The sequence below is a fragment of the Wasmannia auropunctata genome, unplaced genomic scaffold (assembly GCF_000956235.1).
Source record: "Wasmannia auropunctata unplaced genomic scaffold, wasmannia.A_1.0 LD336026.1, whole genome shotgun sequence".
In the NCBI taxonomy this organism is placed as follows: Eukaryota; Metazoa; Arthropoda; class Insecta; order Hymenoptera; family Formicidae; genus Wasmannia; species Wasmannia auropunctata.
The window spans coordinates 1,492,094-1,519,422 of NW_012026864.1; the positions used below are offsets into that span (position 1 = coordinate 1,492,094).

The 27,329-nt window shown below is 34.5% G+C and overlaps 7 protein-coding genes across 11 annotated transcripts; 5 read left to right on the plus strand and 2 right to left on the minus strand.

Annotated features, from left to right (window-relative positions):
* Positions 1–100: 100 nt before the first annotated feature.
* On the minus strand, positions 101–2,501 carry LOC105452746. Its single transcript, XM_011694128.1, has 5 exons — positions 2,136–2,501; positions 1,670–1,830; positions 1,058–1,436; positions 470–897; positions 101–388 (listed from the first exon to the last, which is right to left on the minus strand). Exons 1-5 carry the CDS (start codon positions 2,246–2,248, stop codon positions 300–302), a joined length of 1,170 nt encoding a protein of 389 aa, XP_011692430.1. The 5' UTR covers positions 2,249–2,501; the 3' UTR covers positions 101–299.
* A 337-nt stretch (positions 2,502–2,838) lies between these two features.
* Positions 2,839–4,979, plus strand: LOC105452748 (activator of basal transcription 1-like). The gene is made up of 4 exons (XM_011694133.1): positions 2,839–3,375; positions 3,656–3,842; positions 3,920–4,212; positions 4,588–4,979. Exons 1-3 carry the CDS (start codon positions 3,132–3,134, stop codon positions 4,197–4,199), a joined length of 711 nt encoding a protein of 236 aa, XP_011692435.1. The 5' UTR covers positions 2,839–3,131; the 3' UTR covers positions 4,200–4,212; positions 4,588–4,979.
* LOC105452747 (ejaculatory bulb-specific protein 3-like) lies at positions 4,655–7,113 on the plus strand. Of its 3 annotated transcripts, none has more exons than XM_011694131.1 (3): positions 4,655–4,741; positions 6,314–6,448; positions 6,729–7,113. In XM_011694131.1, the coding sequence occupies exons 1-3, from the start codon at positions 4,726–4,728 to the stop codon at positions 6,908–6,910; spliced, it is 333 nt and encodes a 110-aa protein (XP_011692433.1). In that variant the 5' UTR covers positions 4,655–4,725; the 3' UTR covers positions 6,911–7,113. The 3 variants fall into 3 exon arrangements, with proteins under 3 accessions (XP_011692433.1, XP_011692432.1, XP_011692431.1); XM_011694130.1 differs by having other exon boundaries at positions 4,660–4,741; positions 6,230–6,448; XM_011694129.1 differs by lacking the exon at positions 4,655–4,741 and adding an exon at positions 5,792–5,922 and having other exon boundaries at positions 6,230–6,448.
* Positions 7,114–7,413: 300 nt separating this feature from the next.
* On the minus strand, positions 7,414–10,522 carry LOC105452749. Its single transcript, XM_011694134.1, has 5 exons — positions 10,416–10,522; positions 9,333–9,414; positions 8,611–8,721; positions 8,245–8,400; positions 7,414–7,848 (listed from the first exon to the last, which is right to left on the minus strand). The coding sequence occupies exons 2-5, from the start codon at positions 9,399–9,401 to the stop codon at positions 7,708–7,710; spliced, it is 477 nt and encodes a 158-aa protein (XP_011692436.1). The 5' UTR covers positions 9,402–9,414; positions 10,416–10,522; the 3' UTR covers positions 7,414–7,707.
* A 3,102-nt stretch (positions 10,523–13,624) lies between these two features.
* On the plus strand, positions 13,625–15,674 carry LOC105452750 (probable DNA-directed RNA polymerase III subunit RPC6). Its single transcript, XM_011694135.1, has 5 exons — positions 13,625–13,914; positions 14,085–14,171; positions 14,255–14,873; positions 14,961–15,122; positions 15,519–15,674. Exons 2-5 carry the CDS (start codon positions 14,107–14,109, stop codon positions 15,591–15,593), a joined length of 921 nt encoding a protein of 306 aa, XP_011692437.1. The 5' UTR covers positions 13,625–13,914; positions 14,085–14,106; the 3' UTR covers positions 15,594–15,674.
* A 293-nt stretch (positions 15,675–15,967) lies between these two features.
* On the plus strand, positions 15,968–18,172 carry LOC105452751 (GDP-D-glucose phosphorylase 1). Of its 3 annotated transcripts, XM_011694137.1 has the most exons (6): positions 15,968–16,301; positions 16,489–16,744; positions 16,812–17,083; positions 17,158–17,260; positions 17,332–17,644; positions 17,756–17,888. In XM_011694137.1, the coding sequence occupies exons 2-6, from the start codon at positions 16,538–16,540 to the stop codon at positions 17,869–17,871; spliced, it is 1,011 nt and encodes a 336-aa protein (XP_011692439.1). In that variant the 5' UTR covers positions 15,968–16,301; positions 16,489–16,537; the 3' UTR covers positions 17,872–17,888. The 3 variants fall into 3 exon arrangements, with proteins under 3 accessions (XP_011692439.1, XP_011692440.1, XP_011692438.1); XM_011694138.1 differs by lacking the exons at positions 15,968–16,301; positions 17,756–17,888 and adding an exon at positions 18,035–18,172 and having other exon boundaries at positions 16,326–16,744; XM_011694136.1 differs by lacking the exon at positions 15,968–16,301 and having other exon boundaries at positions 16,327–16,744.
* Positions 18,173–18,841: 669 nt separating this feature from the next.
* Positions 18,842–26,009, plus strand: LOC105452752 (polycomb group protein Psc-like). Its single transcript, XM_011694139.1, has 5 exons — positions 18,842–19,304; positions 20,425–20,546; positions 20,671–20,823; positions 20,914–21,284; positions 21,376–26,009. Exons 2-5 carry the CDS (start codon positions 20,426–20,428, stop codon positions 25,141–25,143), a joined length of 4,413 nt encoding a protein of 1,470 aa, XP_011692441.1. The 5' UTR covers positions 18,842–19,304; position 20,425; the 3' UTR covers positions 25,144–26,009.
* Positions 26,010–27,329: the final 1,320 nt, after the last annotated feature.

Genomic DNA, 27,329 nt, shown 5'->3' on the forward strand with positions numbered 1-27,329 from the left:
ATATATATATATATATATATATATGAATAACACTTGTTTCTTACATCATTTTTGGACTCAACAAATCATATGCATTCGTAGATATTACATCTATATAAAATAAGGTACAAATCTCTGTATTTGGAATTGCTACAATTACGTTTGTTATACTGTACATTATTGCTCTGTGAATATCGAACGATCATTGTTTTCATGTTCTCCTTAATAACAGAAAAAATTGGTAAATATAAGACTTAATTAATATACGAGTAATAAAATATGTTCGCAACAGTCTTATATATATATCTTCTTTAAAAACGTTAATCATACGTAAGTATCAAAAATACAGTAGAACTTTCCTTATACCAAGATTTAGATTTCTTACAATTTTGTTTCTTTTTACTGTTTCCTAAAACAAAAAAAAAACCAATTTATCAGGAGTTTATATTTTGTAAGAGAAAAAGAAAGAAAAGAATTAAGAATTACTCACTTTCTTCGCTCGCCTCATCGATGGCAGTAGTTTTTCCGAACTCGCCAATATAATCGGAGCAACCTACTAAGGGTACTTTGGGGAATAATCTTTTGAATATCATTGATTCTTCATTGTACGGTGCGTCGTTGTATATAGGACCTGTACGCATTTTGTTCGTGAAAATAAATCCTATGGAATGTTTCTTTAATTTCACTTTGTCCTTAAATAACATTAATCTCGCTTCGATTCGCTTCTTCGTATTGCATTTCCTTTCCAAAATCGTGGACCACGTCCGTATAAGGCCAGTAATTAGAACGGCGACACAAGATGTGTGCGATTTCTCAAAAGGCTCGACTCTATGTGCTTTGCACGAGCCAGTACGTGCACGTTGTGCATGAATGTTTTCCACCACACCACCCCATACGGAAACCGCTTTATTTTTTATGCTGAGTACATGCAAAAAAAAAGAAGTAAATGTGCTATTAGCAATATCGTAGTACCACAATTGGACAAACTGATAAACTCAGATATGTATTATTGCTTGAATTAAATATATATTTATTAATTATATATAAATATATAAATATAAATATATGTATATTATACCTTTGCTGTATGGCTGAGGCCCAACGTTTTGCTGTGACAATACCTATTGCTGTGTCACAATATGAATATAAGTTATATGAAAAGTTGTTACAAAATAGCATAAAACATGTAGATGTCTCATGATTCGAGGTAGATATTTCATTATTAATAATTGTGTTAATTATCTCCTGATATTCGACTGTTTGCCATATGTTACGATTACAATTTTCGGACAGTTCGAATGATTTTACTTTCACATTCGGAACTTGTGGCAAAAACGCACATACCATATGTGGATATTGTTGACACATTACTTCTTCCAGAATAACATATCTGCTACACAACATTATAATTTCACAACGTTTAGGTAGCAACTCTGGTAGAAAAGTCTCTACATGTTCTTAAAAAGAAAGATTTATTTTAATAATCTTACATTATTCTATGATATTATTATATATAGTTCAAGGGAAAAATGAATAAAAGAACTTATAGTATTAAAGTAGTATTAAAATATTTAAAAAAATAGTTTGTCATAAATCAGAATAAAATATTTACTTGCTACTGTTAGGAGCTTTTTATTTATCTGATACTTATGTGTAGCAGAGAAAATATTTAAAAAAACATAAAATATACCTTCTATTTCATATCTGATTCCTGTAGGAATGAAAAAGAAACCTACTGATGGTTTAATTCTTATATTCTTGATACAACATAAAAAATCGTGTTGTGTATAAAGTTGTAAGCAATAAGGACCTCTTGTCAATTTCTCATCATTAGCAGCTTCTAACCAGGATCTGAAAAAAATAATTTCATGCTCAAATTTATCCTGTGTTTAGCTTACACTATCACGTACTTTTCATTCGCAATACAACAATGTTAAATTTACAATTACTAATAGTTTTATCACGAATAAATTTTTAAAGACATGATATGAAATGCCACAAGAGATTATTTTGTAAAAATCAATTCTTGTTCGTATTTATTCACATGCACATATAATGCCAGAAAACTTTAACAATATTATAGCATTCTGCTTATATTAAATAAAAGTATTCAGAATTAAATCGAGCATGGATTATTAACGGTAGATCATGTGTACCTGCAAACCATCGCCGCGCTCGCCAGATTCCTTGCATCTAAATACTGAAAAATGATTCTCAAAATATCGTAGGATATAAAACAGGTATTTTCCTTTCGCGTTGGCTCCTCCATCAATCTTTTTCAATTTGAACCAGCCACTTATTAGTTGCTTTTTCATTTTAAAAACTCATGACCACACATATATGACGACCTTTTTCCTGTTACCGCAAAATGCTCTCGTGGAGTGTGGACTGACGCTTCCTGAAGAAGTGCAGGGACTGCAGGGTGTAAAAATTATATAGACAACATCCACTTTACCGCACCGCGACTTGTCAGACACGTCGGTATAAGTTTACCGGTCTATGTGACCCAGCGATTCATTGCTCCTCATATTGAGTAGCGGACACCCTGTATAATTCTCTCAACAAAATGAAAAATATTAACGTTTCATTTTTTAATAAATATAGAATAACGTAATATTTGATACCAGAATAAAAATAGGCTTTTTCTTATTTTTCCACATAAAAATGTATTTTCGAATGCGCAATTTTTCGAAAATATAAAGCCTCAGCGCAGTCACGAAAAGTTATAGCACGGACAAGCACCACAAATTGTATACCCGCGGTGCGGTAAAGTGGATGTTGCTATGTAGTTTACATCCATTTCTTCAGGGGGCGTTAGTGCTTAGTGTGCATTTTGCGATAGCAGGTGAGGAAAAGGCCATCTGATCCGGTGTTATACGAGAGGAGCTTGTTCTCTCTCAAGTTTCTCTTTGGTTTACTTCTCCTTTTTCATAGGGCACCTCCACCGCTTCACCTGTGTTGTGATCTATTACCACGTGTGCTGTTTGTTAATATTTAATTAATTTGACCGGATTGATCTTCATTCGAGGACAGGAGCCATTAATATAACAAGAGGAAGAAAAGAGTTATTTATAATCAATTGCTCCAATCTTGGGACTGCGCGGTATTGAAAAGGAAGAAATTTAATAAAAAATTTTGAATAATTCACAAACATGGATCAGAAAAATGCGAGCGAGAGCAGCGAGGACTGTACGATGGATTGCGACGCGGAAAATGAATCGACACAGATTCAAAAAGAGATCGTCGAGGTTAGGGCTGAAAAACCTGGCAAGAAGGTTAAAAGGGGTATAATCTATCTGTCCACAATTCCAAAGTATATGAACATCATGATGATCCGGGAGATGTTTTCTGCCTATGGGAAAGTGGGCAGAATATATCTGCAGCTAGCCGACAATGGTTCGTCTTAGATTTCTCTCACAACATTAATCGTGAATTTTTTTTGTATAACATAACCTAGTTTTAAATTTAATTACCATTTTATTGCGATTATGCGATTTTACGATTATATTTCATATAAATACAAAAGACGTTTTAGAAACTCAAAAAATTACATAGGTCAATTATTTTAAATTGTTGATCGCGAATATAATAACGTTTCATTTGAAATATTGCAAAATTATTGATTGTGAATATATAATAATAGCGTTTAATTTGAAATATTGCGAAATATTTGCAGAGACGCAGTCGGCGAAACATAAGAAAAAGTCCAAGAAAGTAGTCAAGCATTTTACTGAAGGTTGGATAGAGTTTGAAAGCAAGAAGGTGGCGAAATTTGTAGCAGATACGCTAAACAATACTCAAGTGTCTACGAGAAAGAAAAGCAAGTTCTACGATGTTATGTGGAATATAAAGTATTTGCCTAGGTAAAACAAGAAATTTTTTATTGACTAACATTCAATTAATTGATTCATTATTTATCTTTTATGACTCTTTTTTGCAGATTCAAATGGATTCACTTGAGTGAACGTTTGGCGTATGAACGTGCAGTTCATAAACAAAGACTTCTGACGGAAATAGCGCAAGCTAAGAGAGAAATTAACTTCTTCTCATATAACGTAGATAGAAGTAAAAAGTTGCGTAGGAAACAAAAACAAGGAGAGGAAACCGCATTTGAATTGCCTGAAGTTAAACAAAGGGATACTGATAACGAGATAAGGAGCAGGAAAGAAGAAACGCGTGTAGATGACAGAACGGAGTTCCTTAAATCCATATTTGGATAAGATTTATAAACATGTAATTATATTATTATGTTCATATAGCGTTTAAGAATGTACAAAATTATTCTTTATTAAAGTATCTTATAATTAAGCCTGTTGATATTCATATTAAACATTAAGTTTTATGAATAATTTTGTTACACATCACTACATAATACTGCATATTATATATTTTTTTTGTTTGGTAAAGTATTAAAGTAAACATTAAATTATTAAAAGAAATTTTTACAAATATTAAAACATTGAAGATGGAAAGTAATACCTATGCGCTATGCACTAGAAAAAATTACATGAACTGTGATTTATGAAGAACATAATTCATCATATAAAAATATTCTATTGTACAATAAATACTTTATTTGCTTGTTACATTGAATTAATATTATTATAGAAAACTGCAGAAGAAAGTTGTGGAAATAACATTCATCAAAAAATTTTCGCGTCACGAAGAATCCAAGACCATTGGTAGAAATTGTATTAGATGAAATGATTACCGCATCAATGTTCATAGCGCTGGTGTTACAACGTAATGATTGAAATAGAAGGTAATTTTTATTTATTTTTACGATTTTAGAGAAATTAATTTTCTGAACAGAAATATGAGAGGGGATGCTTAAAATATAGGATTGGTTTCATCACAACAAAGAGTTTCGAAATATTGTAATTATTTTTATTATTGTGTGCAACAGCCACGACTATTTATCAGGCCGCATATAAAGCGTGTCATGTATTATCGGGCGCGGCAATACTCAATTTTAATAAATATTTATGTAAGGAAATAAATTATCAACTTATTCTTCTTTGCCTTTAATTTTGCATTGATGTTTGAAGTTTTATTATTACACGTTTTATTACAGAATTTCTTATTTTTTTGTTACAACTAAATAAGATTATTAAACTATGAAATACATATATTAATATATATATATATATATATATATATATATAATGTATATATGTACAATTAATTTGACGATAAAGAAAATGCTAATCACACAAAATAAGCAAATCAATACTCTGCTATGACTGCGAACTGCTAGAAATAAATACATATTTTTCTTCAAAGCAAATAAAATTTATATTTAACATTGGATTCAATACTTTGGTTACATTTATTTAATTTACAGTATAATATTTAGTATAATATTTACTGTACATAAGTATTATTGATTATTGTAGGTATATGTAAATCTCTCTTCTATGAATCTTTACATGATATTTCTACTCAAAGTTATAACATCGTTAGATTACAAATTAATAAAAATATAATTAGAACATGTAGCTGTCAATACAAAAGCATATTATAGAAACATGACTTTACCTTGCATAAGGAGTTCATATTTTATGCGATGAGTTACGATTCTGAATATATTTAAATCGCAAATCGTCACGTCTTCTTTTAAAGGAATTTTACGTGACACGATGATTTAATCGATTCCGTGTTTACAAATTGTGCATAAATCAGCATAAATTGTTGTGATTATAACAAAAGTTGTATACGTGAAAGTTCACGTTTCTTAAATTATTCGTTTACATCGAATTCGAAAACAATAATTGGCATGTGTGAAATTCAGTGATAAGACGTTTCTTTCTCGGTACAAAACTAAATGCTTCATCATATAATGCTGACTTGAGCGTATCTTCTTGTCTTGAAATTGTGTCTTCGCGCGAAAGCGTTAAATCTAATTCGGTCGAATTACATCGGTGAAATTTTCAAACTTTATAGGTGAGGATCATCATATATTATGTTTCTATTCAAAATTTTATCTATCTTGAACTATTTTATCTACCTTGGAAATTTCTTGTGCTCACGCAATTTTATAAAAGTTCTTTATTATATCTTTTCTAATAAATATTCCAATTACAATTATAAACTTGTTACATTTGCACAACAATGGAAAAGTGTGAATTGTTTTATAAAGATTGATAACAAAATTTTATTTTTTCCTATTTCTGTTTATACTCTAGAAATTAATATTCACTTAAAATAATTAACAAAAGAATTGAAGAGTAATCTGTTGTGATTTATACAGGATAAATTGTTACAAAGATCGCATAAGAAATGAGATTCACATTTGCACTATTGCTTAGTCTCGTGTTCTCCGGACTCGTTACAGGAACAGAATGTTATTCGGATGTGTATAATGATATAGACGTGGATGCGATTATTAAGAGCGATCGTCTTTTAAATCAATATGTGAATTGTGTTCTCGATAGAGGCCCCTGCACCGTCGATGGACACAGTCTTAAACGTAAGTGTACATTGCAGTTTGTGTTTTAATTGTTGATAATTTTACCGCATTTTTGTTATAAAAAAAAGGAAAAAGGGATTTGGATGAAAAGAAAAGAGAAAAAATGTAAAAAAAGAAAATAGTTGGTATTTATGTGAATATATCCGCGAAATATTTAATTCTTTACGTATGTACATAAATATCAACATTTATGATATAAATTTATTTATATTTATATTTTTGATATTTATTTATCAATATACATTGAGATAAAAGCTAAATACTTGATTTATTTGCATAGGTATTCTCCCGGATGCGATAGCCACATCTTGCGAAAAATGCAACGAAAGGCAGAAACATTCGGCAAGAAAAGTAATCAATCATTTGAAACAACATAAACCAAACGTTTGGGCAGAGATTGTCGGAATGTGTGATCCTAACAAAGAGCATATTGCATCTTTCGAACGATTTATGACTGGATAAGAAACTTAAACGAAGGCCTAATCTTTTCTTTGTTTATTGTTTTAAATATATACATTATGTGTAAATAATTCTCTGTAATAATATTTCATTAAGAGATTTATCGATTTTTTTTACATAAAGTATATGTAGAAAAGAAACATCTATTATCTGAATTAAGAATAGTGTGCAAATGAGAAATAAAACAGCAATCTAAAGGAGTAAAAGATATATATGTATATATATAGTTCTCTTAAAGTTGCCAATAAAATTTTTACGATATTATAAAATAAGATATACAGTTAATTAAATAATTGATCCTAAGTTAACAAATGCATTTTATAACAATGTTAAATTCCGATTACGTCTAAACCGTGACGTCTAAACATTTGATTATATTTTAATTCTATTCTTATTTCAATCCCATATAATATATAGTAATTAAATATATTAATAACTTTCATAAGAGATATACGCTTTTTAATTTAATTTTTACATAGCAAGATTGTTTCAAATTTAACGATTTGTTTTTAATAGATTCGAATCATGTAACTTTTATTATCCATATATTTAGTGAGGAAATAAGTAATGACAATTTTTCAATAAATTGTATCTACATCTAATAAAAAAAAGAAAGAATATTGCCTTCATTGTTTGTTCGAGAAAGATCTTAAAGTCTGTTTCTCTTTTTAAATTTCTGTTTCCATTATTTATATATTAACATATAATATTCACTCATTTTTTAATTACATTATATTATTATATTTAATTAAATTACGTTATAGTAGAAGTATATGTTTGAAAGAAAGTAATTTTCAAAATTATTTATATTCTGTATCATTCCACGATAAATCAGCATGTTCTATATTTATACAAAACACCATCTTAGAGAGCAGCTCTCCGTTCTTGAACCCATATCGGAGTTTTAACCATTGTTCCTCTCTTTCAAACTTTCCCAATTCCTGTGAAATAAAAACAACTGTTAGAAAAGAAATTTCGAAACCAGAATGTATTTAAAATGTAAATTCGAACAGAACGAATTTTGTTTCAAGTATCAGCATTTGTATGTATCGTGCGCATTTTTTTTTATCAATATTTCATGTTTGCATTAACATCGTGTTAAAATTATTTAAATTTACAAATTTAAATAAATATAGTATAGGCGGTTTTGTTGGTTGCTCCGACTGTTGAAACGAAATTTGTGGAAATCTTTTTATATCCAAACGAATGTTGTGGATTCAAAACATTCGTAGTTAAATTTATGCAAATACGAACTTTGGAATCACTCTTACATACGTGTATGTGTGTACGTAAATGTATTGCCAAATATTTAATAATTATAAAAATAATATAATTACATTTGCAATTTTACAAACGTCCATGTCTGATTTCGAGAGATTCTGGGAATTACAGTTGATATTGTCAATCTGTATCTTCGGTTCTCCAGTACATATAGTACGGTTCCTGCAATTGCTTACCGTAATACGTATCCTGTATATTGTGCTATTGTCTTCCTAAAAAATATTTTGTAAGTGAAATATTTTGTGATAAAATATTTAAGAAAAAATATTTTTATATGCGTTTTATATGCAGAATTTTGTGTACTTATTTTATTAAATTTTAAGAATTTTATGTGTACTTATTAATTTACACATTGGATTAATATTATGTATTTTCCAATCATGCAGTCTTGCTTGGGTATAAATGTGATTAAGATTTTGTACCTCTTTATAAGTAATGTTACATGAAATTATTTTCGTGTTATTAATCCAGTTGAGTGTAGTATTCGTTAAAATCCATTCTTCTGGATCACACGAATCGAAGGTCGTATGAGTCTGAGAAAGAAAAGTTAACGGATTATGTTCAACGCCGCTTTATACAAATGTTCTTGTTATCTTTTACTGGACTATAATTTACGAGATCATAATATTTATGAAAGCGTTAATTTCGTGAAATGGAAGAAAAATAAAGAAATTTAAAATGCTATTTTATATATTAATTAATACACAATAATAATTTGTTTCTTATTATCAACGGAAAAATTTTATTTCCAGATTTTTATGTAGGTAAGGAAACATAATTGTACATAGTTAATGAAGAACTTTTGATAAAAGAAGAAGAATTTAGAATAGAATATAAATGTTGATGCACAAACTAAAAATGCGTAATTATACAACATTTAAAATTTCAAGGCTTGAGATAATATTGTTAACTACGCTCCTATCTTGTATGAAAATTTTAGATTTACATGTTGCAAAACGAGAAATAATATTTAATATAAATTTCAATACACAATTCTAAATAATTTTATAAGCAACATTAATCTGCTTCTTTGTATAGACGTATAATAGTTTACATAATTTATGTAATAAAACTGACAGAAACAAATGTTATAATTCAAGCGTTAAAATGGAAATATAATCTATTATACAGTATAATTACTTACGAGTTGCATCATTGCCATGGTCGATGCTATGACTAATAGACAAATAAATATCACGCAGTTGGGCTTCATTTTGCGATAGAATCTACGGACGAATATTTTTAATTAATAAATTAGTGCGATAATCGTGATCTATCTGTGATATATATATTTGTATGATTAATTTGATTTCTTATATCTTAAAAATGTAAATAATAATGCCACTAAAATATACTTCATTAAATTCGATCTCTTTTTGCTGCTAAATAATAATGATAATTAATATAAAAATATTACTGATATATCTGAGAAATGTATCACATATGTTGTAAACAAAATGATGATTGAATTAACGAATATTTAACGATTAATTACAGAGTTATCTTAAATTTTTAAAGTTTAATATTTATATTTGGTATGAAACATATTCAAAAATACATGACTAAATAACAAAATTTTATTAATATTTTTTTTCACGTAGATTTTAACAGAAATCTTCTTTGCGGTCTTATTGCAAACAGAAAGTTGTCAAGATATTATAGTATCGGAAATTATGGTGGAAATTACAATCTTAAAAACAATTTTTATTAAAGTGAAATTACGTATGCTATGTTAAAAGTATAGTATAATTAACGTTATTAAATATGTCAAATTACACATATACGTTTGTATTTTGTGCTATAAATTTTTATGGACACAATAGATATTAAAATTATATAGATAATTTTTAAATTAATGCTAAATAAACGTTTATAGAATTGAGAGAAAAATAATACAAAGTGTTATAAAGCAGATTTTCTAAATCCGGATTTAGATGATCTGTAATTAAATTTCACAATGGAATTATATTGATGATTTTATTTACCGTGTATTTCGATACGCGTATGTATCTTAATATATATTTTATATATATGCATGCCTTATGATTCTTTGCATGTTTTTCGTATAATATATAAAATAAATCTTAATCCTGAATCTTTCTGACAAATATATAGATAATTGTTTAAAAAGTATGTCATTCTCTTCTTATAAATCTTCTATTCCAAATTAAAGTTTTGATGCTATACATGATAAACAAGAATGGGTTAAAATTAATAATTTTCTTACCTGTTCTTGTTATTACTCGGACGGCAAAAGACACACTAAAACTGTAACTAAAATACATAGCGCAAAACGACTAGTCAAATAAGCAAGCCGTGATAAGCATTTAGTGTAGGCAATTTTTGACTTAGTCATGTCTAGCATTAGCATTATGAGTCAAGCTATAGGAAAATGTTTAAGTCTTTGAATAATTAGGATATTATAATTAAAACATTTTTTCCTACATATTTTTTTGCTTAATAGAGATTTAAATTGCAATGCAGTTGTCATTATATTATGACAGTTGAGAGAAATCTGTACTTAAATTCTTTTAATCGTATAAAAAAACTATATAAGTAACATAGAAAATTCTTGAAAAATACTAATGATTACTGCTGAATAATACTATTATAATGATTAGTAGGAGAAAGTTTAATTATAATACCCTAATTCTATGCAAAGAAAGATATATGTTCATTATTTTGATAACGTATTTTTTCTTGAATCTTTATTTAAAAATCTGAATTTAACTAAAATTGATATTTAGTTTCAGACTTTAATTGAAAGATCCAATTATGATTCAGTTATTTTTTAGAGTGGTTTTTAATTATATTTAATTCCTTTTTCTCTCATGTAAAAAATATTTTTACGTACATTATAGCGTTTATTTTAACGTTTACCTAATACAGTATGTCTCTTTATTAATTTATAAATTTTAGATATTAAATATTAATATTAATAAGTGCAACAAATATGCGTATTTTAACAGCATATGTGAAATTATAACAAAAGCTATCATCAGTAAAAGTCGATGTAGAAATTATTCAGCTTTGTCTTCTCTAATCATAATACAACGCACATTTTTATAGAGCTCATCTGTAGTTAATGATTCCCCAGGCTTACTTAACCATTCGTTCTGTTTTTCCATACTTGCTGTGTCCTATGAAATAAATTAAGTAATTATTAGACTTTTAAAGTGGAACATATAATACACATTTAAAGTATAAGAAAGAATAGAAGTCATATACGTTAATCTTGTGTACATACAATTGTTTATGCATTAATACATGGCACATGCAGTATGATGATAAAGCCGCATATGTATGTAAAAATGACGTTCAGCCTTCGGCAACAGCATAGCATGTTGGTGTGAAAATTTCAAGAGATACATAAAGGCTAATAGACAGAATTTGAAGCATCTATTTTTATATTTATAATGTATATGTCTAATGTCGATCGAATCTACGAGTACTTTTTTATCTCTTCAAGAAAAGAAGTAAGAAACCGATGATGTTATAAAATTGAAGAAGAAACTTACTAATAATATAATATCAATTGCCATATACGATCTAATCAGAGCGATGAGACATTATATTAATGTCTCTTTCTGATCTATTTTATAGTAAATATTGTATATAATAATTTATAATGCGTATAATAATTTGACTTGATTAAATATATGTGTGATCTGAGCAAATCAAGCTTTTATGTTTCACTTTAATTCACACGACTTAGAGAATTTGCATGAAATCATAATAGAAAAATAAAATAAAATCTTCTATTAATTGAACATATATAATATTTTCAAAAGTGTTTTTTTTAGATTTAGGTTTGTCTGTCAGTATGTAATACTTGTGATTAATTAGATCAATTCTATATCTATTTTTGAGTTAGGTACTCTTTTATTTAATAACCCAGGCACATACACGTTTAAATGTTTTCAAATGTGCAATCACGATTCCGAGATCGCTAAATCTATTACGCAATGTCATTTTTTCTGCATTTTGGTTTTATTTCGATAAATTGAAAAAACAAATACGTTGTCATAATTCAAAATGAATCGAAATATAATGTATTACGCAATGATATAATTACTTACAAGTTGCATCATTTCCATTGCCGATACTATGACAAATGAACAAATAAAGATTACGCACATGAACTTCATATTGCAAACCTGTTGATAAATATTCTTTTAATAAGTAAATTGAATCGATATTTTCTTAAGATTACGATAAATGTGATTTATCTGGAATACATGATTATTTAATATTTATATAATCAAAAACTAACATTAGTATTATTAAAATGCTTTTTTTGAATTTATTTTTCTACAAAATAAAAACGATAATCAATAAATATTAATAAACTAATAAATATTAATGATTTTTATAAACTTTTTATTATAAGTTAAAATTTTAATACTGTATTATAAAACAAAAAATTGTATAAGATCAATAATTTTTTTACCTGCAGTATACAAATTAACACTTGATCGATACAATTATTCTGTACTAGCTAGAATTGCTGCATTAATTTATATACTGCATTTATTGTACTTACGTGTCTGATTAATTGTAGCTAATTTTTCTGACGTAAATAGTTATATATGTATATATATATGTAACATTTGCATCTATAATGTAAATGGCTGCGATCCAGGGAGCACACTGGCATTATCAGCATTATATGCCATTTATATTGTCAGTTAGTCTGACCTTGTTTATTTTTGTCCAAATGAACAATAAAGGTAAAATGAAACGCAATTGCGCTGAAGCGCGCTTCTTGAACGCAGCCAAGGAAAATTTTTATTTTTGAATCTTTTGATAATATGCATAATCAACTAAAAATACATTTATTCTTGTATATTATAATATCTTTATTAATTATAATTACTTATCTCTCAACAAATATATATTACTACTAAACGGAAATGGATTGAAAATTCAAATTATGAATTAAAATAATTTGAAATGGATTGGTCTTTGTGGATCAAATTATAAATGCATTTCTATAAAGGCCAATCCATTTCAATTCATGGTTTAGAAAATTTCAATTTATTTTAATTAAAATATATTTTAATCCATTTCCGTTTATTGGGTAATAAATCAATTAACAAATAAAAAATTTCTACGAATTGGCGTAAGTTTAAGTAATGTTTTATAACTTCGCATTACAAAAAAAGATATATATATATATATATATATATATATACAGAATATAATTCATATAGATAAAGATATAGCGTGTGCCTTCACGTTAAAAATTTCAAACTTAGCAAAAAGAATGATTCTTTCGAAATATTATATGTGATTGATTGTATGATTTATTTCTAACCATAATTTATTCTTATGTTATTTAGTATATATATATATATATAAGAAATAAACTGTGGATAAAGCTGTACGTGGCTCAAACATTTGAATTTTTAATATACTTGTTAATTTGTGTTTTAAAATATTTTTTATGATTGTGCGACGATACGTAAAATTGCCATTTGAATTATTTGAATTATTTGAAAGATGAGTGACGTCAGCAATTCTAACCTAATTGTAATCTAACCTGTGAGATCATGAGATGAAGCATGGGGCACAGCATAGGAATACACATTTACAATACACGCGACGACGAGATCTGCCGGGTGTTTATGCGTGCATACTGCATTGTGAGATTTGTGAGCTTGGCCAAGTTTATCCCTGTCTGAGGGGACTAAGGCCGTTATAGGAAAAGGAAGAAGAAGAAAGAGGTGAATTTGAAGACGCATGTTTACTACTCGATAAACAACAACAAAAAATTTAACTTATTCTAACTCAAAACTTAAAATTTAGGTTATACCTCCTGCAGGCTTGCACATAAATTGACATGAATATTGACGTTACATAAACTTTATTTACATTTATTTTCTTATTGTTTCAGAAAATAGTAAGAAATTTCATTTATGATGGAAGTGGAAGAGCAGAGTACCTCGACGAAGCATGACGGGTTCGAAACTATTGAGCAAAAGTATGTACTGTATTGATAGATTTGTCTCTGTAGCTGCACCACTTTATATCATTCATTTACATATTTATTTCTTTTCTTCACAGAATAATCGCTCTTGCACAAGGGAGACCTAAAGGTATCTCGGACAAGGATCTAGCAGTTGAGGTGCCAGATTTGCAACCAGATCAACGAGCTCAGATCATAAACAAGCTTCTGGCCCAAGGGTACCTTGATCTCTTAAAAAAAGGAAACTTACCGTTTTATCGCTTGAAAGACCCAACGCTAACGAAACTCGTTAAATGCGCTGACAAGGAGGAGAAGATTGTGTACGAAATTATTAAAGATGCAAAGAATAAAGGCATATGGACTCGAGATATAAGACGAAAGTGTAATTTGATACATATTCAGTTACAAAAAATTTTGAAGAGCTTGGAAAATAAAAAGTTCATCAAGGTTGTCAAACCCGTGGCGGCGAGTAAGAAGAAGGTATATATGCTGTACAACCTGGAACCGGATGAGTCTGTAACAGGCGGTGCCTGGTATCAGGATCAGGACTTTGAGACGGAATTCGTCGACGTGTTGAATCAGCAGTGCTATCGATTTCTGGAGCAAAAGAGGGAAAAGATGAAGAATTGCAACGCCGGACCTGTAGCTGCGAGAAACATGACGTACGCCTCTTCCATGGAAGTCTGGAAGTTTATCTCGGATTTAGGTATAAGCAAGGTAGTATCTTTTATTAAAACATTTTTTCCTCCCATGTCAAAGCTATGGTTAAAGCTGTTGTTGCTAAAAGAATTAATATTTTCACAGGTGACATTATCTGTGACTAACATAGAAATGATATTAAATACCTTGGTTTACGATGGTAAGGCTGAACGGATATTAGCGGCAGATGGAAGTACTTTATACAGAGTGGTTCAGCCTTTGCTGAATTTACCTGGATTGATAAAAACCCCTTGCGGCTTGTGTCCAGTAAGATGTTACAAATACATCATGTTTACTATAAAAATTATCGACACGAATGAATAAAATCAATCAAATAGACAATAATTAGCTCCTTTGTGGCTAATAAGCTATTTAAAAAAACTAAATCGAGATTAGTACGAGTCTAAAAGCAAATATCCATGAGATAATACAATTATTTTTATATATTTTTAAGTTTTCTACTGAATACTGAATTCATTTTTTGTCATTGATCAAGGAGGGCTTTATTACAGATAAAAATCAACATTTTGGGAATTATTTTTAAGAGTGTATAAAAAAGTTAATTGTATTATCACGGATATCGTCTCTTTTGAGCTTGTATTGGCCACAACTTGATTTTTCCTAATCTTCAGAAATATTTAAACAATACTTTATATTTTTCAGGTGAGAAAACAATGCTGTGACGAAGGTCCTATTACACCTGTCAAATGTCAATATATTAGAGAATGGCTAGAATAAAGAATAGAAGACTACTAGAACATTTCTAATTATTATTTGTATTATAATATTTTATTTAATTAAAGAAGATGTATCAACTAATTGTATAAAAATTAGTATTATTTATAAAAATAAACATTACATTTTCATTTTGTTTCTCAAATTTTATTTAAATTGTGCATTTAAAATATACTAAGGTCTTATTTAACATGATAAAGACAATTATTTATATATATATACATTTTCAAAAAGTTTAAGTACAATTTGAAAAAGAGTAGTATCAAATTTCGGAAAGCATTCCACAGGAAAACATAAGTAGTAAAATTAAAACAGTAAGAGAATTGACCAATCACAGCCATAGATATATCTAGAGTGATATAATATATCATATATCTATGATCAGTAATTACAGCCGACAGTTTCGCGGAAGTGTGGCGATATAAGCGGATTGATCCGACTTCTCTCGCTGAAGGAAACGAACGGCTAGAATATTAGAAATGTGCCTAACGGTGTGACGGTGTCGCCAAGGGGAGCAATAAAGAGTGATAAAGCGATCTTATCTCAGCAGCTATTGTTTTGGAATCGGTAAAAGGAGTAAAATCAGAGGGAAACTTGAAAGCCCTGCCACGTCGGTCTTAATTGTCAATTTGCCGTCATCAAATCCTCCCGCGCACTAACGCCAACTGAGAAAGCGAATGTGAACTACGTAGCCACTTTTCTGCACTGCTGGTATGCAATTTGGTGCATGGTGTGTGTCCGCGCTACGTTCGCTTATAACAGTGCAGTCGATACCGACACACCTGTTACGATGCGTGTGTCCACGCTGCATTCGCAAACTTTTGTAGCATATATCTATAATTATTATTTTTATATGAATAATGCATCTGTAATTATTTTTACATATTTATTTTTATAGTTTGCTCAATGTGTATTCGACATAAATTGTACATACATAGTCACGCGATATGTTTTCAAACAAACAAATTACCACGTTCGTCTATGACGCAAGAGATTTTAACTTTGTCGTCAATTCACGCGAGGAAAATGAGTCTTCGTTTGACATTATCCTGCGGCGAACGTGGAAACAGGCTGAAGAGGTTAAAGCGTTCCGGTATATCTTAAATATAAGAGACAGTAAAATATTGAAGGGAAAATATAGATTTCTGGTGCAGGTATAACCACTACTTGACATGTAAAAATAATATTTTTTTTTTTCTTGATGCAATGACAATTTTTCAGTTAAATCCAGATAGAACTCAGTGTAGACGTGCCCCGGAATTAATCACGTCTATGTCACAACCTTTCAGTTCTGTACGTTTCAATTTCACTAAACTGACGCAGCAAGAGATACTGTTCGATGTTGGAAATGGCGACACAGTTGCAATCAATGCCAGCCCTTTGGAGCAGAATCATTGTTTACTTCTTACAGAACGTTCCAAGTGTTTGCCACAAGTTATGACTGAGTACAGTCTTTGCAAAGTGATAGAATTATGTCTATTAAGTAATTCATGGTAATCATTATTACAAACATTTACCTAAATGCGACACATAAAAATGATATTTCATCTTTTTCTCTTTGCTTCAGGTCTTTAAGGGCTTCTTTCAACAGTTTGTGCGCCAATGCCTCTGTTAATCATCTACATTGGCATTTATACTACTTGAAATACGAGATGCTTCTTGAGTATATCGTAGGTAATATTGTATGAGAGAGACATACTTAAATATTTACAAAGTATTATCGACATTTGTTTTGTCTCAGGATATTTGCGGCTATACTTCTGGTGTACACTTGCTGGTAGATTATCCAGCAAAAGGATTCTGTCTCAAATTATCTGATTTTAAAGATATCAAAGATTTCGTGGCCCGCGCATTCCTTGTAGTGAACCATTTACAGTTGCGTCAAATGGCACATAATGTATTTGTTACACGAGCGAAATCAAAGTCTAACGATGAATTGTACAATGATGTACGTATTTATATTTGGGTTAGAAAGCCATTAATAATTGGCATGAAAAACATGCCTACATTTCTGCCTGCATCTTGCGAATTCTTTGGACATTTAACAGTTAAAGGTAAGAATAGAATTAAATGTAAAGTTTTTTGATGAAACATCAATTATTGGAACTCTTATATGGAATATTATGAAATATTAAATAATTATAGCATATACATATATATTTTAGATGAAAATATATACAATAATCTAACAGAAGATGATGTAGTTAATGTTCTTTATGATATTACGGAAGAATGTTTTGTATCAATAAAAGATGAACTTAGAAATGTTTTGGAAAAATAAAAATATTAAACATTTTATTTTATATATTTTATTTTTGCGATATAATTAAATCCTATAAATTAAAAACGATTTAAATGTACAAACTGATAATTAAAATTTATAGCTACTTCAGGTGTTCTAGAGACAAGAATAAGAAAAGGTTTATATAAACATATTTTTTCAGATCGAGAATTGTAGTCTTGTGAAGAACCTCATTTTATTTTTATCCAAAAAATTATATATTTTGTTTTAAAGAAATGAGAGAATAATATGTGAAAATGTATAAACAGAAAACATCCCGTTTGAGTGTGTTGCGTTTGAGCACAGCCACTCGCAGTGACCTGACTGACCGGTATTTTGAAGTTTTTCAACTGTATCAACCAATCGAAAAATTTTATATTAAATGAGCCAATTGTACAAGCGACGTGGACAATCGGGGTTCCACTCATCCAATAGAGATTAATTTTAATCTCGATTTAATTTTACTTTTATCTTTTTTTTAATTCTAAAAAAAATGGAAAACTAAAAGAGCAAGTTGAACCGAGATTAAAGTCAATATATATATATTGATAAAATTGGACAATTTGATACTAAAGGTCACTACATATGAAGTTACATTTAAATGTAAAATTATATAAACATCTCGCGATCGCGATGAAAGTCTCAATATTAATGAAAACGCATCGCTTATCGGACACCTTATATAGCGAATACTTTCAAAGTGTTCCATATTACGACTTTGCCGACCTTAGATAAACAATTCATGTATATAACGGCCATTACGCAAAGTGGCGCAAGAGCGACTCGAATTCGATATAACAGATGCGGCGATATGGTCTTCTCTCTCTCTCTCTCTCTCTCTCTCTCAAATTAGTCTCGTGATTGGTTACCTGCGCCGTAACTAACTAATGTGAATAATTACGCGGCCATTTTGTGCCGCGCGCTCATTTCTCGCCGCCGCCGTCGCCGCCGCCGCCGCCGCGTATCGGAGGAGTTTCTCATGCCGAACAGTCGTCGTACGATTCGCGCGGGGCGCTGCGCAATGTTTTCCCGTCGTGCGTGTGTCGCACGTAGTGCCGATTGTTTATCCGCCATTTTGTTCTGACCGTCGTACGCGCAGTTTTTCGGCGTAGCGTACTAGCGTAGTGTGTCACGCTCGTGCAGCCCGAGGATGAGCGCACGCCGCCGCTGAGGCGCATCGCGGATCGCGCGTCGTGTATCGCTCCAACGATCCGCCGTGAAACGCGAACGCGGCATCGAATCCCTCCCCGTGTCGGCGCGGAGAATGTGAGAATATCCCCCCCCCCCCCCCCACGGAGTGTTTCCCCGCGGTGGACGATGTGACGGCCCGTGATGGCAACCCGTGACAAGTTACACCTGACCCAACTTTCCTGACTTTTGAGGCCAAATGACGATTACCAAATAAAACGGACGATTCTCGCCTCGTTCGTCACGTAAGTCCTGTTTCCCGGGGCGGTTTCGCGCCCCCCGGGCGAGCATAGCCCTCGGCACCGTGCGACGCCGAGTAAATTGGAAGTACTCTCTTTTTTTCCCTCCCCTCCGGTTTAACGGCTCCTCGCGTGATGCACGTCGAGGATGCTGACAGATCGATCCCGCGTATCGCGAGCTGCACGAATGTTTTTTTCAGTTTTCCGAACCGTTATCCGACTGCTCTCTCCCCTCCCCCTCCCCTCCCCGCCCTCCCGCCGTTCCCGTCGAAAAGAAACGGTGTCACCGAAGTGAATCTCCGTTGATCTCCGTTAATCCCATTGCGCATCCCTCGCGTTCCTGCTCCTGTCAATCGTGTCGCTTTCATTCGGCAGCTGTTACCTTTGGTTTGGTTACGTTCGACGGGGGCTAGAGTTACGTAGCGGCTACGCGGATTTTGTACGATATAAAATTACAGCGCCCGTTCGCACCTGTCAAAGTTGACAGTAAACATTGATCGCGTTCTTGTATGTACAGAGTAGGTTTATATACTTTTGCATTATTCAGGAGATATATTTGGGTAACCCTCGTTTTTCTCGTAAGACGCTTCTATGTATGATTTGAATCTGATATGATTAAAATAATTGTGAAAACTTTTACGTTTACAACATTTAAGTGAATTTAGTTCCTCTGATGATCGAAGAAACACAGTCGTTTTATCGTAACACTATGCGAAGGAAAGTAAAAGAAACTTCATCGCGTTTAATTCAATTTTTCAACAGTTTTATTCCTTTTCTGCTATATTAATTCACTATTTTAAATAAAACGATTTTATAAGAATTTAAATGCCATATTAAACGCATGTTATTCGCAAATTGTTAAAATGTGCTGCTTACATCTCACGTGCCCGTAACGATATAGCTATGAATTATTAATATTTTCATTATACATCCTTTCAATTGTAATTAAATAAATATTTGTGCAAGTGTGCTGTAGATAAACACTGCGTATTATTACATTGTAATTGACGGTCAATTATGTTTCCTATATGTTATAATTAATGGCACATTTAATATTCTGTTAACTTTCACTTGCACAAAGACAATATATTTGATAATGTGTTTTTGTTGTACATTTGTGTTGTAGAATGTCAGGGCAGAGTGGTGGACAACGAGTGTGTCTGGCTAAACTTAACGAACAATTGACCTGCAAGTTATGTGGTGGATATTTCATCGATGCGACTACCATTATAGAATGTTTACACTCATGTACAGTATCTTTCTGCTATGTCACACCACATATATATATATATATTTTTTTTTTTTTTAAACGATAATTCACAACTGGATAATATTATTGTGAGATTTTCAATGTGTTCTTTTTTTTTTACAGTTTGCAGAAGTTGCATTGTCAAATATTTGGAGAGTAACAAATATTGCCCGATCTGCGGCGTACAGATCCACAAAAAGCACCCGCTAGTAAATATACGTTCTGACCACATGCTACAGGATATTGTTTATAAACTGGTACCTGGATGCTATCAAAGTATGCTTCTTTTTCTTCAATAAGAAGAGAATCTACCATGTCATAGTTGCGAGGTGGCGAATGATGACAAAATAAAAAACGTTGTTTCAGACGAAATGCGATGTCGGAGAGAATTTTATGCGAAACATCCAAAAGCGTGCAGTAAAGCGCTGTCTTCGGAAGCCCGCGGAGAACCTATACATTCACACATATACTCTGCGGATGAATCTCTCAGCCTGTCTCTGGAATACTCTAATCCTAATACGGAAGAATTAAATGAGACGGACGTCTCGTCCGAGAAGTCTCTCTTAAGGCGATACTTTCGGTGTCCCGCGGCAGTTACAATATTCCATTTGCAAAAGCTAATCAGAGCCAAGTACGGACTTGGCGATGCGAATAGAGTCGATATAATGTACGAGGAGGAGACGTTGTGCAGTAGTTATTCATTAATGGATGTAATGTATATCTATCATTGGAGGCGGGTATGTATTTAATTCATTTAATATTTGATTCAATTATGTACGATGTGTATATTATTACTCAGAGTAATGTTGTATATCTATTGTATTGCAGAAAGTACCATTACACTTAAGCTATAGGATATTTGAGACATCCTCGAAACGCCTGAAATTGTCGGAGGACAACGCGAACTACAAAAAGTCACTGATGGACGCCGGCATCGATTCCATAGACTTGAAGGATGACAAATCGGGGAAACGCGAGTGGAAGGAGGTGCAATTGAAGATATCGGAAACGGGCGTGATGAGTATAACCGATATATCGGATACGGTGCACAAGAGGCAAGCGGAAATCGAGAATTTGCAAGAGAAAACTTCGGAGGAGACCGTAGCCTGCTCCATTGCGGAAATTAGCAAAGCGGATTCGGTGAAAATGGGAAACTGTGGTACGTCTAAATCATCTGCAGAGATACTGCAGTCCACCTTGATTATCGACGCGAAGAATCCAATTTTTTCCGATCCGAGCAATGCATTTCTCGTTACGAGCGACGTAAAGTTCGCGAACGAGAATTCGTCGACTAAGAATTGCGTGCCGCTAACTAATCAGCACAACGGGGGGACCGCGACGAGGCAGGCGATTGAAACGAGAAATTGCACCGCTTCGGCAAAATTGCAGCAAGACGCGCAAGAAGTGAAACTCCACAATCAAATTGCCAATGTCGAGGACAAGTCCGAGGCAGTTTCGCAGGAGCAGAAAGGTCACTTGGCGACGCAACTTGCAGCGGAGAACGTGGTTATCGAGGATAAAGAAAAAATGGATGCGAAGAAGATGGCGATAAATAATAACAACAACAGCGCAGATTTCCAGTCCGAGAGTCAGAAGGAATGCATAAAAAATTCGAGCGAGGCGAAAACGGGGAGCGCCGGATCGAAGATCGACGCGTTGAGCGCAAAATTGCAGTTTCAGCCGAAGATAGGTCAGGTTAATAACACTTACTCCAAGAAAGCGCCGAAGGAGAAACGAACGGGTCTTCAGCAAGGTGCGAAGAAATCCGATGTAAAGCCATCGGTCCAAGATACGAAACTTAGCGACGCGAAGGCGCAAACCAACTGTGAGAGCGTAACGGATCAAGTTTCGACGGTGAGTTCTTCACAAAAGTCGGTCGCGCCCGCGGTCGTGGCGTCTCAAAATGTTTCGGATCCCGCGTCCGGACCTGATAAGCAAAAAGCTGTCGACGAGAGGAGTAATCAAAGTATAAGTATCGATTTGCAGCAGGCTTTGAATTTGCTGGAGCAGAGGAACTCGCCCGTGCAAGCGTCGGTCGAATCCACCGCGAGGACGAGTCAAGTCGCCGGTATACTCGGTCAGAGAATGCCGAGCAACAATATCATAGTCAGCGAGGATATTGTGTTCGCTGTACCGAACGTTCCCACGGCCACGATCAGTAAAACGACACCGGCGTTTCCCCCGACGCTTCACAAGCTCGTGAGCAACTCGGCCGTTCTGGAGTCAGCGCTGAAAGATTCCGTTGGCGTGGCTCAGAAACCGTCGGGAACCGTGCCGCTTGTGACTTGTTCAACAGCTCCCAATAGCGTCCAAATGTCGCCGATGCCTCAATTCAACGTGCAAACGTCATCCGTAAATGTGTATTCTATACCCACGTCGCTGAAGAATAGTTACAGTAACGTAGACGTGACGGCCGCTGTGTCGACGGCGATGATCACAACGACGGCGATGTCGAAACCGGTGCTGACCGGCGCGTGCCCGATACCACCGTGCCCGGACGCGATCCCCATATCGCTGATGAAGCAAATGGCCATGCGCAAGCAGGACATGACCGCGAAGGGTACCAACCTGAATGAGATCTGCGCGAAGATCGGCTCCAACAACACGACCGGCTCGAAGATCAACGACATCTGCGCGAAGATAGGCGAGAATTCGAAGGAGAAGAACAGGGTGGACGCGCAGGGGAAGTCGGACGTGCCGGATCTGCTCAGAATAAACGCGAAGAAGAACTTGTCGCCGTTGCTACCCAATTCGGCCATGATGATCAAGCACATGTCGAATATCCCGAACGTGCCGGTGTTCATTCCGAGCAGCAACGTGACGACAATGGAGAATAAGAGCGACAAGCCCGCGCTACCCACGTCGACGTCCGCCGCCAACGTGCTGACGGTGTCGACGTCGCCGGCACCGGCGTCGTCCCACGCGGCCCAGAGATTGGCGCCCCTCAAGAAGCAGAGCCAATCGGTCGGCTACAAGACGCTGCGCGATCCGCCCAAGTCCTGGAATCCCACGTTGTCGAAGAACAACTACGTGGCGGCGAAGAACCAGGCGAAGGAGATGCAGAATCAAACGCAGACCTCCATGTCCGAGGGCGCGAACAAGCAGATCCCGTCCAAGCCGGCCAAGATCTTCAAGATGCGCAACATGCCGCGGTACCTGGGCAATCCCGCGTCGGGCGTGAAGCCCATGTACGGGGTGGCGAACGACAACACGAAGGAGAAGGAGCAGTCGTCGACCAACGCGAAGGGCGCGGCCACTCTCAGCATGATGAAAATCGATCCCAAGACCCTGTCGCCCATCGTCTCCGCGATCAACTCGCCGATCATATCGCCGCCGCCGTACTCGCCGAACGCGCGGAGCTACCAGAACACGCCGTTCTCGCGCGACATATGCCGTAACACCGGCTCGCCGATCTCGCCGAGGAACTCGCCGGTGAACATGCTGTCGACCAATCCGTTCATACCATCCCCGACGCCCAACACGAATCCGCGGATCATATACTCGCACTTCCCGTCACCGTTCCCGGACGCCAGCCGATTCCCGAATCCGCTGATACGCTCGCCCATCGGCATCCCGCCACCCAGTGCCTTCCACAGCAGTCTACCGCCCGCGATCAACAAGCTGTATCAGCGGTCGAGCTACATACCGCAGCAGACCACCGGCTACGCGCCCGTGGTCGGCCAGCCGCCGACGGTGCAGAGAATACCACCCAGCACGCACTCGGCCTCGCCCAAGTCGCCCAAGGCCCCGTCGCCGAGCTCGATCTCGTCGTCCACGTCGTTCGGCCTCGGGAAGACGGAGTCGCAGTCGCCGATAACGTCGTCAACGGCGAACAATGTCGCGCTACTTCTCTCCAAGAGCGTGGCCGTGACGGCACCGGTGTCGGTGCCGATACCGGTTCCGGTACCCGTGTCCGCATCCGTGTCCGTGTCGCTGCAACGAGAATTCAACGCGTTCAATCTGTCCAAGAGCGGCGGTCTGTCGCCAAGTCCGACTTCCAACGTCGCGAAAACGTCGTCCGCGACCTTGGACACGAGCGACGCCGACGTCGGGGCGCAGGTCGCAAAGCCGAACTCCTCCTCGTCGTCGCTCAACCGGGCGACGGCGGGCGCGGGTGAGCCAGCCGAGAATCCGAGCGTGCCGAGCGAGCGAAAACAGGGTAAGGAAACGGAGGCGGCGCGAAAGGCGCAAGAGACGGCGCGATGTAAGGAGGACAATTCGAAGGCGAAGCCCGCGGAGGCGAAATCCGGCGGCGAGGTCACCGACAACGCCGCGAGCCTGCACGCGAACGACAAGAAGGAGAAGAGCCAAGCGGCCAAAGTCAACGGTGACGTGACAACGGAACAATTGGCGAACAAGAAGTCCAAGGAGGCTAGCGGTAACGAGGTGACGTCGACGACAGCGGAGAAGACCGATCGGGACGGCCAGGTGGAACGGTCCTCGCCCAAAGAGCGGAATAGTATCCCAAAGGGTAACACGCTAGCCAATATCAGTGACTCGCCGGCGGACGATTCCAAGAGCGAGGATCACGGCAAGAGCGGTGAGCAGATACAGGGTAATAAATCTGAAGTACAAAAAAGTAAAGCGGAGACGTGATCTCGTGAGAACGAGAAGGGGATTAATCATCTTTAAAATGCGAGTCAGTGCGAGTCGCGAAAAAGGTCTTGCTACGCGCGTATCAGCATGCATTTAAATTCGACACGGCGTGGCTCGAGTGTGGAAGATGGAATCCTGCAGCGAGCCTTATACACAGCCCATGTTCTGACATTTACTGCCAGCTAATTCTAACGTTTCTATTCTAACGTTCGAGAATATGTATATGTACGTGTGTACGTATAATTGGATATTTGTAAAAACCGCGCTTCCGACATCCGCGCGCGTTTTACGTAAAAAATGTCAGAGGATAAGCTGATTAAGGCTGTGATGAGAGACAAGTTTATACAACATCGTGTAAGGAGCACTTATGACCATTGTTGAGGGTGTTTCATGGTGTGTTAGAAATTTGTACATTTCTGTAAATAGCAATCGCGAAAAAAGATCTAATTATTTTCTATTATAAATGAGTTATTATGAGACACTACGTTGAATATATTATTTTATATAGGTACGTTGATGGATATATGATTATGGTCGTCTGAATTTTCATACGCATATCTAACACCGGTGTTAACGTTGACGACGTTAACGATGTTAATCCTCCGTTGTTATTACACTCTCGCATACATGTACAGATAATATGTATACACGGCGTGTCCCACTTTTTATTGTATGCCTTTTTTTTCGAACGTATATTATTTATTTCAAGTGATTTCCAAATTTTCGATTTCTTATTTAACGAACGTTTATGATTCTTTGTTACTTGACTATTTCCCATTATCAATCTCTACAACAGTTCTAGATTTCTTATTAAATATCGCACACAATGATTAAATTGTTAAACATATTTATTAAACTATATATACAGGGTGTATCTTAAGTAGTCCATTAATTATAGTTATATGTATAGAGTTATTTCTCATAAAAAATAGTCTAAAAGTTCTGAACCATTTTTTTAATATAATGCTCAATGAAGCTGTAATTATTGTAGAAATTGTTCCATTGTGCATTATAGAAAAAAAATGATTCAGGATTCGATTTTTTTTTACAAAAAAAAAACGCTATATAATTAGTGGGCGCAATTTAAGATACCCTGTATACTTTTGTAAATGAATAAAAAAACGTATATAAAAATTATTTCTGTATGAAAAAAAGAAATGACGTATTTCGGCATGGCGGAAAAAAAAGTAATATGTTTCAAGTGGGAGACAGTCTCTATGTCATATTTTTCTTACTTCGTTACACATATATTATATATTGCAATATATAACGAAGCATATATATATATATTTTTCACGGATATGGATACAAGTTGTGCACTAAACACTTGGAAAACAGGTTTATCATTAAAGTTACATATTTATAAAAATCAACTATATGATTTGTATCTCTTAGTGCATACGCTTGCTGTTAATTTGTTAATAGCATAATATATAATGCATTATAATGTCTTAATAACATACAATATGCGTTCTTGTGCATATTAAATGGATGCAAAGTTATTCCTTAGCGCTAAGTAAATTAAAAGTGTCGCAATCACTTTTTTCGAGAAGTAATGTAATTATGGGAAAAAAAACATGTTTTACGAAACGTGTGAACACGTAGTTATTCAGTAGAAGAGAGTACACATACAATGAGCACATATAGATATGTGTGTATAAAAGAAGTATTAAGTATAGTTGAGCTAATTAAATTAATAATAATGTTACCTAAATTTAAATTATACATTTTTATATCGTATAAGGTTGATGAAAAAAAAAATTTATATAGTCCGCAGCGTTGAATATTTTTGAAAGACCCTTTATTTGTATTGAAAAGAATTGTATGGGATGGTATGCTGCGCAATGTTTCGCGAGAGACCATTTTATTTCCAATTTTAGTATTTTGGACTTACATTTCCGAGTGATCATTATTTTTTCGAGATATATTCTTTCGCAATTTGTATATTAATGTGTACATTTAATGTGCGGTATCGATCGATTTTGAAGTATTTAAAAATAAAATTTTTAATGTCTTGTACAATCGTGGGTCAAAATGCTATCTTGTTCTAATGTTAGAGAGATTGAATTGCATTTACACCGAGCTCTTTTCTCGCCGATGGTTCATGCCCGATCGTCTTATCAATGATTGGAGGAAAATTCACAACGAAACTCGTAAGGAGTAATTAGCTCGATGTAACTTTGCTC

Bases quoted from the DNA above. Each gene is read 5' to 3' on its own strand.
- LOC105452751 (XM_011694137.1), top strand. From the start codon at position 16,538: ATGTTTTCAAACAAACAAATTACCACGTTCGTCTATGACGCAAGAGAT. The intron at 17,084-17,157 runs GTAATCATTATT...TCTTTGCTTCAG, and splicing joins TGTCTATTAAGTAATTCATG to GTCTTTAAGGGCTTCTTTCA. The intron at 17,645-17,755 runs GTAAGAATAGAA...TATATATTTTAG, and splicing joins TGGACATTTAACAGTTAAAG to ATGAAAATATATACAATAAT.
- LOC105452752 (XM_011694139.1), top strand. From the start codon at position 20,426: ATGTCAGGGCAGAGTGGTGGACAACGAGTGTGTCTGGCTAAACTTAAC. The intron at 20,547-20,670 runs GTACAGTATCTT...TTTTTTTTACAG, and splicing joins TATAGAATGTTTACACTCAT to TTTGCAGAAGTTGCATTGTC. The intron at 20,824-20,913 runs GTATGCTTCTTT...ACGTTGTTTCAG, and splicing joins GGTACCTGGATGCTATCAAA to ACGAAATGCGATGTCGGAGA.
- LOC105452747 (XM_011694130.1), top strand. From the start codon at position 6,259: ATGAGATTCACATTTGCACTATTGCTTAGTCTCGTGTTCTCCGGACTC. The intron at 6,449-6,728 runs GTAAGTGTACAT...TTATTTGCATAG, and splicing joins CGATGGACACAGTCTTAAAC to GTATTCTCCCGGATGCGATA.
- LOC105452748 (XM_011694133.1), top strand. From the start codon at position 3,132: ATGGATCAGAAAAATGCGAGCGAGAGCAGCGAGGACTGTACGATGGAT. The intron at 3,376-3,655 runs GTTCGTCTTAGA...AAATATTTGCAG, and splicing joins TCTGCAGCTAGCCGACAATG to AGACGCAGTCGGCGAAACAT. The intron at 3,843-3,919 runs GTAAAACAAGAA...TCTTTTTTGCAG, and splicing joins AATATAAAGTATTTGCCTAG to ATTCAAATGGATTCACTTGA.
- LOC105452750 (XM_011694135.1), top strand. From the start codon at position 14,107: ATGATGGAAGTGGAAGAGCAGAGTACCTCGACGAAGCATGACGGGTTC. The intron at 14,172-14,254 runs GTATGTACTGTA...TTTTCTTCACAG, and splicing joins TTCGAAACTATTGAGCAAAA to AATAATCGCTCTTGCACAAG. The intron at 14,874-14,960 runs GTAGTATCTTTT...ATATTTTCACAG, and splicing joins CGGATTTAGGTATAAGCAAG to GTGACATTATCTGTGACTAA.
- LOC105452749 (XM_011694134.1), bottom strand. From the start codon at position 9,401: ATGAAGCCCAACTGCGTGATATTTATTTGTCTATTAGTCATAGCATCG. The intron at 8,722-9,332 runs GTAAGTAATTAT...TTTCTTTCTCAG, and splicing joins CCATGGCAATGATGCAACTC to ACTCATACGACCTTCGATTC. The intron at 8,401-8,610 runs GTACAAAATCTT...AATATTTTTTAG, and splicing joins GTAACATTACTTATAAAGAG to GAAGACAATAGCACAATATA.
- LOC105452746 (XM_011694128.1), bottom strand. From the start codon at position 2,248: ATGGAGGAGCCAACGCGAAAGGAAAATACCTGTTTTATATCCTACGAT. The intron at 1,831-2,135 runs GTACACATGATC...TATTTTTTTCAG, and splicing joins AGCGCGGCGATGGTTTGCAG to ATCCTGGTTAGAAGCTGCTA. The intron at 898-1,057 runs GTATAATATACA...GCATGTACTCAG, and splicing joins GCCTCAGCCATACAGCAAAG to CATAAAAAATAAAGCGGTTT.